The sequence below is a fragment of the Limulus polyphemus genome, unplaced genomic scaffold, assembly GCF_000517525.1.
Source record: "Limulus polyphemus unplaced genomic scaffold, Limulus_polyphemus-2.1.2 Scaffold76870, whole genome shotgun sequence".
NCBI classification, from domain to species: domain Eukaryota; kingdom Metazoa; phylum Arthropoda; class Merostomata; order Xiphosura; family Limulidae; genus Limulus; species Limulus polyphemus.
Genome location: NW_013742466.1, coordinates 1 through 12,311, shown reverse-complemented (window position 1 = coordinate 12,311; position 12,311 = coordinate 1). Strand labels below are relative to the sequence as shown.

General features: G+C 33.6%; 1 protein-coding gene across 1 annotated transcript; it reads left to right on the top strand.

The window, feature by feature from the left end:
• Positions 1-33: 33 nt before the first annotated feature.
• Positions 34-11,754, top strand: LOC106477657 (inhibitor of nuclear factor kappa-B kinase subunit beta-like). Its single transcript, XM_022381162.1, has 5 exons — positions 34-134; positions 351-403; positions 9,293-9,360; positions 10,958-11,070; positions 11,634-11,754. The coding sequence occupies exons 1-5, from the start codon at positions 34-36 to the stop codon at positions 11,704-11,706; spliced, it is 408 nt and encodes a 135-aa protein (XP_022236870.1). The 3' UTR covers positions 11,707-11,754.
• Positions 11,755-12,311: the final 557 nt, after the last annotated feature.

Below are 12,311 nucleotides of genomic sequence, written 5' to 3'. Positions count from 1 at the left end.
TGTAAACAAGAGTTTGTTTTCTTCTTCTTCAGAATGTATATGATGTCCAAAACCTCAAAAATTCACAAAAAGACCATGAAAATGATCACAGAAATGTGCAGGTTGTCAGCAGTCACAGAGTTTTTCCAGGCAAGGTTAGTTGAAGTATCTTAAATCTTTGTGTGTTATCTTTATAATTCCAAAATATGGTCAATGGAAGAAAGAATAGGCACTGATTGGTTGTAACTGAAATTATATAAAGATCTATAAATGGTTTGATTCCTCTCGTTAATTAAAAGATTCGTTATCTTATAAGGAGGAGATGTATAATTTAAAGTAAGGCAAACTTTAGGTTTCAGTTTCTTTTATAGTGTTCAACAGGACCTCAGAAGATATGAAGAACAAGCTAAGAATATTGGACTGTGTAAGTTGAAGTAACATTCTGTACGATTATGTATAATGGCTGTTACATGAGTTTTGAATGTACACATGGATTTTAATTAAACTGTTGATAGACTCTCGTACTGACTACTTGATTTTGTTAATTTTTTGTTTCATTTGGCTGTTGTGGCAAATTTAGAGAAATTATGAGCATGTCTTTTTGTTTCTTTAGTAGCTAGTCAAGGGCTTGAATAAAAAGTTTTGTAAATTGTAAAAGTTAAATCATTTAGGGTAAATTATATTCTATTGGGTCATGTGAAACTTTGAAATTTACCTTTTATATTTTTATATTCCTATCTCTTGTAGTTTTACTTCTAAATATAAGATTTTCTATCTTGTATAAAATCAAACCATCAGGAAGAGGTATTTCACAGTTGTTTTTGTATCAATTCATAAACTTTAAAATATCTATGTAGAAGTATATAAATATTATATAAGCTTAGAATTCTTGAAATATAAAAGTAAGGGAATTACATCACAGTTTTTAAGAGTAAAACGTTTAATTGTAACTTAAAAGTGAGCAGTAAATTATCATCGAGCTGAAATAAAAAACTTGAGTATGAAAATTAAATATAAGAACAGGTTAGATATTAGGGAAAAAAATTCTGAATTTAAAGTCTGTTTGATTTTTGTATTTAATTTATTTAAAACATTACTTTGAAAACAAAAAGAAAATTATCATTTTTTAAGTGAAAGAAAAATAGTCCAACTTATGCAGGTCAAATTTCCTTAAATTTTCCTAATACTAAGGAATTGAATGTAACACATTGTCTAAAGTTTCAATAAGACTTAAAAATTTAATTTGTTGTTAATATTATTTTGTTGTTGTAACAGATAAACCTTGTACCATTTACTCACTAGATAGCAGAAGTTTTAATGATACTGTTACTGAAAAACTTGGTTAAAAGTATGTGGTTATTACTGGTATAAACCCAAATATAGAAAAAAATAACCTGTCTAAAGATGTTTCCATTACGGTACATTACCTCGGTTCACGTGTGTAGCTGTTCTCATTCAGTGCTGACCACTATATGCAATTTTTTTTCTTGACATGCCACAAGCCTTGAACTCCCACGATCAACATGGTTTAACTGCGTCTTGCATGTTAGTCATCACGTGACAACCCTCCTGATGCACGTGTCTCCCTCTATTCGGTTCTACCGAACTATCACTTTTTTTTTAGGCAGTGATCGAGTGCAGACTTTTTCACTGGTGCTCTTTTTGGGTGGTAATTTCATTTTTTGCAAAGTAGTGACTCATTTCATTTGTTTATTTGCTGCAGTTTAGTTTTTGTCTGTAGTAGTTTGGTATGATAACTTACCTTTGTTTACTGATTTTTTCTTGTCATTTTTGACTTCTTCAAAGTTTAGGATGAATTCCAAAACTTGTGTTTTACAACTTCGAATTCAATTACTGGCTTCAGGTCTGGAGGTCTTGACTGAGGATTTTTTGGCTATCAATCGATAGGAAATTGATCGTTTATGAGACGTCCTTTTTCTCCCAACAGTATTCGGGTTCCTTCTATTTTTTCCTAATCTGTCCATGACAAGGAGGATTCTAAAAGATTTTTTTTCCCTCCTCCTACCTATGCCATGCCTTCCCATGCCTCTCCTACGAAATATACTAGGCCTAATTTTGTTTTTTTATGGATATACTTTCTCAGGTGTGTGTCCCATTTTCTTGTTTTCATATGATACTGTTTCTTTACACATGACCCATCATTAGAGACCCTTGTTTTCCTACCTTCCCCTGACACTGGGGTTCATGATGAGCATTTTGTTTCTCAGTTGAGGGCTTGTGTTAGCATGTCTTATCCTCCATGGACTAATCAACCTTTTCTTGACTCCCAGCAGGTAGTCACTTTTGCTCATGTGGGGGGCTGTCCCTGATAATTCTATCCATTTCTCTCACCTCTGTCTTACCTTTACAGCTCTCCTACAGTACTTGTCCAACATACATGTTCTTTCTGAGGCATTACACCAATTCTCTGATGCACTTTCCATCCTTACTCCACATTGGCGTTATTCTACTCTTTAGCCATATCCCTTCACACGTAGTTTTGTTGCTGTTGGGATCCTATTGGGAAGGACACTGTCTTTTCACAGGTTCATATACTTTTCCATCATTTTTTATGACTTCTGGATGGCTCTTTTTTTCCACCTGTTTGTTTTTGGAGATTTTCCAGTGTCTTTGGATTCACATGTAGACTTTGTGATTGGGTACCTTCCATTTTTCCTGGAGTCTCACTTTCATCTTTCATTGGAGGAAACTATTCAGTCAGGCATGTGTTCTCCATCTCATACCTTATCTCCCACTGTTGCCATCATTTAAACTCCAGTGCAGCCATAACTGGGTAAGTTATCTTTTCTGTATATATTTTTCCATCCAGGGGCACATACCATATAGGATTCGGATCCCGCTCAGTGGTGGGCATTGCCTGTCCAGATATGCTTCTTATATCTCAACTCTGCATTGTATGGTCTATAATGCACTGTTGAGATGGAGTGTTCCATGAGATCACTAGTAGGTTTTTCCTTGCAATATATTTACCTCATTAATATGCTTGTTCTGGACCATACTAACCCATGGACTTACACGAGGAAAGCAGAAGGGGATAGCTACCCATCCCTGCTGTCCCTTTGATTGAATAAATCGGGAGAGGTCTGCTTTTCAAAATAGGGTACTCTCTACTAAATGGAAGCGAACATATTCAGGAGTCCTCCGCTATGGTCCACCACCCAAGCGATATTCCACCCATATTCCACTAGAAGAACAAGTGGACAAAATCAGTGGAGAGTCTGGAGGAATACCAATACTGAAGACAGTGCAATGGGTGATCATGAAAAGGGTAGCGGTGTTCTGCTGGTGTAGATGGCATGAGACCCTCCAATCATGCACTCTAATTCTGTGTGGTGGGTCCTGGAGGTTGATGTTGTGCCCAGCTTCTATGTGGTTCTATCTAGAAGGTGAGGTTCCTTATATTTTATAGATGTAATCCACTTCTGTGTGGTGGGATGTGGAAGTTGCTATTGAGTTCCAGCCTTTGTGCTGTCCTATCTTGAGGATGATGTTGTTTTGGAGTAGATCCATCACATTGCAGTTCACCCGATCAATTTGTATCCATCATCCTACCATCACCTGGATGTCAGTTCCCAATGTGTGGTTTTGGATTAGAGTGGACTGATCAACATAAATCCTCACACATGTGTTGATTGTGTTTCCTCTTTTACACTCAGTTTGCTTCAGGATCTCCACGCAGTGGGTCCTGCATGTTTATGTTGCACCCAGCTTCTGTGCAATTCTATCTGGAGAGTGCAGTTGCTATATATTTCTAGAGGTGATCCACTTCTGCATCGTGGAATATGGAGGGTGGCTTTGTGCTGTGGCTTCTGTGTGGTCCTATCCAGAGGATAATGTTGATTGGGACAACAGTTCTTCTTCTCACGCTCCACCTCAGGGTATGTTCACTGCCTGAGGCTGATGTTGCACAGTGAAGTATCAGTCTGATTGATTTTAATGTGACATGCCACTTTGGCACATCTCTTCCTACTGTCATTCGGATGTTGGGTTCCTTGATGCATGGTGGGTTATGGATTTGAGCATGTGCTCGTTTCATAGTTTGGTTTGCACAGTATATGCTTCTGTTCTACTTAACTTGAGGTGAAGATTGTGTGGACCCTCCTCCTACCACAGGTTGGAGGTTCAGTTGCAATGCTGCTTGGTTTTGGACTTGAGTTGACTGGCCATGTACAGTCTGTCATGTTCTAGCCACTCTACACCTTTGAGCACATCCACTTTAGTTTTCTCAAGATTCCTGTCTGCAGAAAGTTCTTCTACGGGATTGAGATTCTGGTATACTGTGGTTCTGATTCCAACCCAACTGGTTTTCTCTCCCCTTTCAGTTGTGCTCCTTCCACTTTCCACCCATGTATGCAACATCTATTTCGACACTTAGCACAGAGAATACCTGGTACAGAAGTGATGTTGTATCCCATGTATGTTCCTCTCCTAATGGGGATCACACTTCATGGGTGTTCTTTGAATGCTTTTGGAGGATACTTATTTCTATCCCTTGCACTGGTCCCTCTACATATTCATTGTGGAACTCTAGCTACACATGTGAGTAGAGGTAAGTACCTACGGGAAATCTGTTTTCAGTAGAGGAATATAATAAAAATGAGTGTTTTCTGTCACATGATGATTTACATGCGAGATGCAGTTGAACCACGTTGATCATGGTAATTCAAGTTTTGTGGCATGTGAAAAAAAATTTTTGCATATAGAGGGCAGATTTGACAAGAACAGCTATACGTGTGAGGAGAGGTGAGTACCTATGGGAAGTCTATTTTCAGTATAGGAAAATAATCACTTTAAATGCTTTAACTGATTCTTTGAAAAACTTAATTATTTCAAAACTGAATTAAGGAAGTGGAGATGTCGTTAAAAATATAGGAAAATATAATTATATCAAATAAATATTGAAATTTTTACCTAACAGTATGATATTTAAAGTTTTAGCTTCAGATTTGCCTCAACAATGAGAAAGCAGACTAGAGATTATGTATTAGAAATTGCAAAAAATAACATATTCGTTTCTGAGGAAATAATATAACGAACTTTACAAGTTCATTCACGTAGTAGTATCATGTATGGACCAAATCACTCAAACATTTAATTCTTATAATCATAAGTTAGCTGGTTTTCATTGTAGTTTTTTAGCTCGGTGAAGAACAGTTTTAAATGTTCTAGTACTTAGAAATAATTCAAACTTGGACTAATTTTGATATATGTTTAGACCATGATTTAGCTGTTAGTGAATGTGAATTGGTTAAACAAATCTTTGTTTGTTAAAGTTCTTGAGTTTTCTACTGAACGGTCTTAATTCTCAGTTTGTATGGAATGGAGAAGTGTATGATCACATTGATAGTATTCAAAGAATTTCAAGACTTGCCCAATAACATTTTATAGCTAACTTGTTTTCCATTACCAGGAACAAAACTGATTAAAACAACATGAACCCTTACAATGTTGTGAATAATGTGATTTTTTTTAAACTTGTTTAGTAACATATATGTTATTTAAATACGTTTGTTATCGTCCAAATATTACATTCAACAATTCAGAATTACATTCGGAATTTTGGTTTTTTTCTTTTATTAGTTTTATACTATTTCAAAACTTATTATTTTTTATATCAGACCTACAATCTCATTAGACACTTTCATTAGCTTTCTTTTTTTTTTATTCTTGAGATATTGATAAATGTTCTTAATAAAAAAAGGGTTTTCAAATTTCCTTCATCAACACAGTTATTAGAAATTATGTAACCACACTTTATACCTTTTCATCATAGTGACTTATTAATAAATCTGTGTAGGTCAGTTTTCCAAATATTGGTGTTGAATAAGAACCTTAACAACTCAACAGTTTTGTCTCAGTTGAGTCTTTTTCTCCATACTTTCATTAAATCTAACACTAGGTCACTGATATATGAAAACATTTTTACCAACATATCCAAAAGTACTATTGTAAACTGGGATTGAAAACAGTAAAGTAACAACATTACTCAACTCAGTCAATAACAGGTACAAACATACTCACTCAGAGAAGGATTAAGTAACAACATTACTCAACTCAGTCAATAAAGGTGTAATCATCCTCACTCACAGTAGGATTAAGTAACAACATTACTCAACCCAGTCAATGACAGGTGTAATCATCCTCACTCACAGTAGAATTAAGTAACAACATTACTCAACTCAGTCAATAACAGGTGTAATCATCCTCACTCACAGATATATTAATTAACAACATTACTCAACCCAGTCAATAACAGGTGTAATCATCCTCACTCACAGTAGGATTAAGTAACAACATTACTCAACTCAGTCAATAACAGGTGTAATCATCCTCACTCACAGAAGGATTAAGTAACAACATTACTCAACTCAGTCAATAACAGGTGTAATCATCCTCATTCATAGAAAGATTAAGTAACAACATTACTCAACCCAGTCAATAACAGGTGTAATCATCCTCACTCACAGAAGGATTAAGTAACAACATTACTCAACCCAGTCAATAACAGGTGTAAACATCCTCACTCACAGAAGGATTAAGTAACAACATTATTCAACCCAGTCAATAACAGGTGTAATCATCCTCACTCACAGAAGGATTAAGTAACAACATTACTCAACTCAGTCAATAACAGGTGTAAACATCCTCAATCATAAAAGGATTAAGTAACAACATTACTCAACCCAGTCAATAACAGATGTAATCATCCTCACTCACAGAAGGATTAAGTAACAACATTGCTCAACTCAGTCAATAACAGGTGTAATCATCCTCACTCACAGAAGGATTAAGTAACAACATTACTCAACCCAGTCAGTAACAGGTGTAAACATCCTCACTCACAGAAGGATTAAGTAACAACATTACTCAACTCAGTCAATAACAGGTGTAATCATCCTCACTCACAGAAGGATTAAGTAACAACATTGCTCAACTCAGTCAATAACAGGTGTAAACATCCTCAGTCATAGAAGGATTAAGTAACAACATTACTCAACCCAGTCAATAACAGGTGTAATCATCCTCACTCACAGAAGGATTAAGTAACAACATTACTCAACCCAGTCAATGACAGGTGTAAGCATCCTCAATCATAGAAGGATTAAGTAACAACATTACTCAACCCAGTCAATAACAGGTGTAAACATCCTCATTCATGGAAGAGCTGAGTAAATTTTGTAGCCTGTACTTTGAAAGGTTTATAAATTTGTATTTAAACTTACAAGTTAGTCATCATAGTTTTTTTTCAAAAATGTTATTCCTGCTTCTGTGTTTTCTGAATAACAATTTGAGGATTGACACTTCAGTATTTGAATCATTTGCATGCTTTGTTATAAGGATTGTATTGTTGGTCTCTTCTGATAACAACAGCGTGATGAATTTGATGCTAAAACTTTACACATTAAAAAATACTTTTTCAATAAATATTTGAAAATATCTTTAGATGAAGATAGAGTAGACTATTTATGAAAAATAATATTTAAACTACTATATTTAATGTTTTTATGGAAAGAGTGAGTAACAACTGACTTTGTTTACACATAATTAGTGGTAACGTGAAGTGTCAGAAAAATTCAGAATCTTCTCTCTCAGTTTAAACTGCAGTGATGAAAAGCTTCTTAAAAGTATTAAGAATGCAATGTTTTTTCAGTTCAGTTGTCTCAGCAAGTTGCAGAATTATAGCTAATTTTTATGGTGGTTTTTTAAGCGAATGTAACCCTCTATTGGAGAAGAAATGTTGACCATAATTCCAGACTTACTATATGTATGTACATGAAATGTGGCAAGCTTTCAGTAGAACTTACAAGTCTGTCGTACACAGAACATCAAATGTTCTATAAAGGTATTTCTACTCAAGAAATGTCTGTGAATTGATGACCTCAGTCTGACCCAGACTCTGACAAATCAGAGTGCATCAGTTCATGTGAAGAATAACAATACTTTTGTCCATTGTACAGTTTGCATGTTGTATTTTCATAACCTCTAGAACCTTTAAAATGTATATCTAATTATTTTTAGTATCCCTGTGCACTGTATCTGGTATTTACTCTCCTCTATCCTGAAATGTCACTAGATCAGCAATGTAGGGTCAGATGAATAGTTAATAAATCTGACAATAAATTCATGACACCATGTTGAAGGTCATGTGCATTGTGACCCCAACCCATGCTCATAGAGTTAAGCATTACATGTAAAAATGCTTCACTTAGTATTGCCTTATTCAGAAACATTACACTGTGTGACTGCTTGTTGTATTTAGAAACAAGAATTAAGTAGAAAATTTTATAAAAATTTCAGATTTTTGTACAATAAAAATTTTACAATGTAGTTAATGTTGGGTATTTCTCAACTGACACTTTTACTGAATTTTGTTACAATTTTTTGGTGATACTCTTATGAACATGTCGGTGAAATTCTGTAAAAATGTTTGTAAGATTTTGTCTTCCAAGAAGCAGTTTTTAGTAATTGTATCTTTTAAGTGACTCTTTTTTTTTGCAATTTGACCTTAATATTTTATCATCTTGCTGTCCCCTGGTGGGTCAAAGATAAGTTAATCGATTTATAACACTAAATTTGGGGATTTGATTCCCTATGGTGAACAGAGTGTAGTTAGGTCAATGTATAGTTAGGTCAAATCAACAATATCGTCATCTCGCAACTAGAATGCATTATTTGTATGAGATTATGATTTTACTGCTCTGCCAAACTGGAATTGAGTTTTTTCAAATTGTTGTTACCTTTTAATTCAAATTTTTAACCATGTTTGTTAACTTTTTTTTTTTTACATTGTGCAGCTAAGCCTATAATTTGTTATTACACTTGTGGCTAATGAGTTAAAGCAAGTTACGTTGTAAGAAAATTTACTAGCATCTTCAACACTGATTGAAAGTTCTGGAAAATACAATATCAGTAAAAAGTGTTATTGCATTTATATTAGACTGTGAATCCAATAATTCATGGTGTCACAAAATTGTGTTCTGTACACTGGGATGACGTAAGAGCGATGGTCAGTCCTCACTGTTCAACCAGGCAAAATTAGCTCAAGTGTCAAAAGTAGTTGCTACTGTCTAGTTTCAAAATTAGGGCTATTTACATATAGCCCTTTGTGTAGCTTTGAACAAAATTTCTAAAACAGAAATTTATAAATCAAAAGCATCGAACTAATCCACAAAATAAAAGCAGTAGGGATAATAGATTTTAAAGGAAGATTTGACTTAATAGCCATTGTTTGTCTTATTTTCAAATTTTTTATATATATTTGTATTGATTAAGTTGTAATGTTTTTATGTAGCATGCAATAGTTTAAAGGAAAGTTGGAAACAAAGCATTGACATAGTGGAGAAAAATATCCAGCGCTTAGTAAGTGTGATACAGTTCTTTATTGAAATAATATAGTGTGCTTGAAAATAGAATAGATATATGTATTGTGGGTAACTATAGCAGTTTTATATCATACTATGTTACACGAATATGATAGCTTCGTATCGTTACATGAATATGATAGCTTCGTATCGTTAGAAACTGAAGTTTACTAAGTTACACAAATATGATAGCATCGTATCATTAGAGACTGAAGTTTACTAAGTTACACGAATATGATAGCTTCGTATCGTTAGAGACTGAAGTTTACTAAGTTACACAAATATGATAGCTTCGTATCGTTAGAAACTGAAGTTTACTAAGTTACACGAATATGATAGCTTCGTATCGTTAGAAATATGATAGCTTCGTATCGTTAGAAACTGAAGTTTACTAAGTTACACGAATATGATAGCTTCGTATCATTAGAAACTGAAGTTTACTAAGTTACATGAATATGATAGCTTCGTATCATTAGAAACTGAAGTTTACTAAGTTACACGAATATGATAGCTTCGTATCATTAGAAACTGAAGTTTACTAAGTTACACGAATATGATAGCTTCGTATCGTTAGAAACTGAAGTTTACTAAGTTACACGAATATGATAGCTTCGTATCGTTAGAAACTGAAGTTTACTAAGTTACACGAATATGATAGCTTCGTATCGTTAGAAACTGAAGTATTACTAAGTTACATGAATATGATAGCATCGTATCGTTAGAAACTGAAGTTTACTAAGTTACACGAATATGATAGCTTCATATCATTAGAAACTGAAGTTTACTAAGTTACACGAATATGATAGCTTCGTATCGTTAGAAACTGAAGTTTACTAAGCTGGACGAATATGATAGCTTCGTATCGTTAGAGACTGAAGTTTACTAAGTTACACGAATATGATAGCTTCGTATCGTTAGAAACTGAAGTTCCCTACTGAAATTATTGATGATATCTGTAGAAGTTAATTATTTATAGAGTAAAAGTTCAGACATTATGTGTTTAAACTCGGCTAATTTGTTATCACAATTCATTAAACCAGGACACTGTATCAATAAATCAACCTAATATATCTAAAATTTAAACACCAAGCTTGTAAATGTGGGTGTTAGTGGGTGATAATTTGTAGGAAACTTTAATACATTGTGTCATGGTTGTCTAACTTTTGTTGATATTTATAACTATTCCTTCATGTATGTGTAACTGATTTTTAAAGTTAAAATAACTCTCTTATTTAATATTTACTATAACATTACAGCTAAGACATCCTGATGTTGCCTAGTGCTCACTTTTGGCATCTGTGCAGTGTCATTATATATACTTGTTGAAATGTCATGATATATTTACACACATTGTAGTATCATATACACATATGCATTGTTTAAGAAAACTTAATATTTTCGTTTATGACTGAAGGTGAAAATAGTTTGGTGCAGGTATAATATCTGAATGAATAAAGTAACATAACATAAAATAAAATATAAATAAAGTATTTCTAAGTTTATCAGGAACTATAAACTGTAGGAAATTAAACTATTTTTTGTATATCTGTATAATTATATTCTAAATTTCCCATATCTCGTGGTTTGTCTTACAGCAAGCAACAGTTGGTTCACTGGAGTCTAGGTCTAGTACAATTAACACAAAAAGTATTGACCTTCAGAGAAGTCCATATGCCAAAGCAAAACAGGTTAATCCACTTGAAGAAGTGTAAGTGTTTATTGTAATGTTTAAAGATATTCACCTTTGTATACCATGTAGACAGAGAGTATTCGTGTCACTAAATTTACTAAAGTCTCTGGTAGTGCATGTAAAGTGGGAATTGCTTAGTAGTAAACTTAGTGGAGTTTTTATAACATAGATTGAATGAACTAAGACTGAAAAACCCTGTCCTACCTTTACATTATTTAATTATGATAACAATGTGCCGATATTGTTTTAGCTTTAGTTTTTGTAGTTTCTAATAACAAAATGTGTGCTTTCTGGTTGTCTTGTAACAATAAGCTAATGCTTTCTTCAGCTGTAGTTTTTCTAGTTATATGGTAACAATGTGCTAATGTCTTAAATTTCTAATGATCTAGTAACAATGTGCTAATGTCTTAAATTTCTTATGATCTAGTAACAATATGCTAATGCTTTAGATTTCTGGTGGTCTAGTAACAACATTTAGTATGGCTTGATTAAGTCCTTAGGATAAGCTAGCCATGTGTTTGCTACACATCAGCATAAGAATTGAAGAAAAAATTGTTTAACACTCATTTCAATGTTTTCAGCACTCAGACTGTGATGACTGCTTATGATAGACTGAAAAGAAGGCCTAAAGGTAATTACACTTTTAATGTGTAGATTTTCTAATGATTCAAAAGTTTAAGACATCGAATGTTTTGTTGAAATCAGAAATATCATAGATGAATTTTCTTACACAGGACTTACACTGTTTTCCAAAATTCACTTGTTATAAAAATGAGGTTGTTCTTTTATTATAAGAGTAATGTTAGGGATAGCTAGTGCAGATAGCCCTTGTGAAATTAGGCTTAGCGTAGCAACTTTAAATATAAGACATGATATATATTGATGTATTTTTGAGTTCCTAAAAGAAATTTCTGTGATGTCAGGTTGTCAAATTAGGCTTAGCTTGGCAATTTTAAATAGCAAGAATATATTTTTTTTTAATTTGATTAGACTTTCAAATATTCTGAAAATAAGCAAGCTCAACAGACAAACATACATGTATAAAACACAGCTGGAGAAGTTGACTCTCAAACATGCTGAAAACATGTAAGCACAACATAAACATAAAGATGGAAAACAGCTGAGGAAAGTGCCCCACAAAGTTTCTGAAAACATACAAGCTCGGCAGACTAATACACATGTAGTAAAATCCGACTTCCATTTTTTTTGTATTTAGAGTTATTGTTGGAAACTACACTTAGTGACTTTTTTTAAAATAA

Coding starts and splice junctions, on each gene's coding strand:
- LOC106477657 (XM_022381162.1), top strand. CDS start 34: ATGTATATGATGTCCAAAACCTCAAAAATTCACAAAAAGACCATGAAA. Junction 9,361..10,957: donor AGAAAAATATCCAGCGCTTA/GTAAGTGTGATA, acceptor TTTGTCTTACAG/CAAGCAACAGTTGGTTCACT. Junction 11,071..11,633: donor GTTAATCCACTTGAAGAAGT/GTAAGTGTTTAT, acceptor CAATGTTTTCAG/CACTCAGACTGTGATGACTG.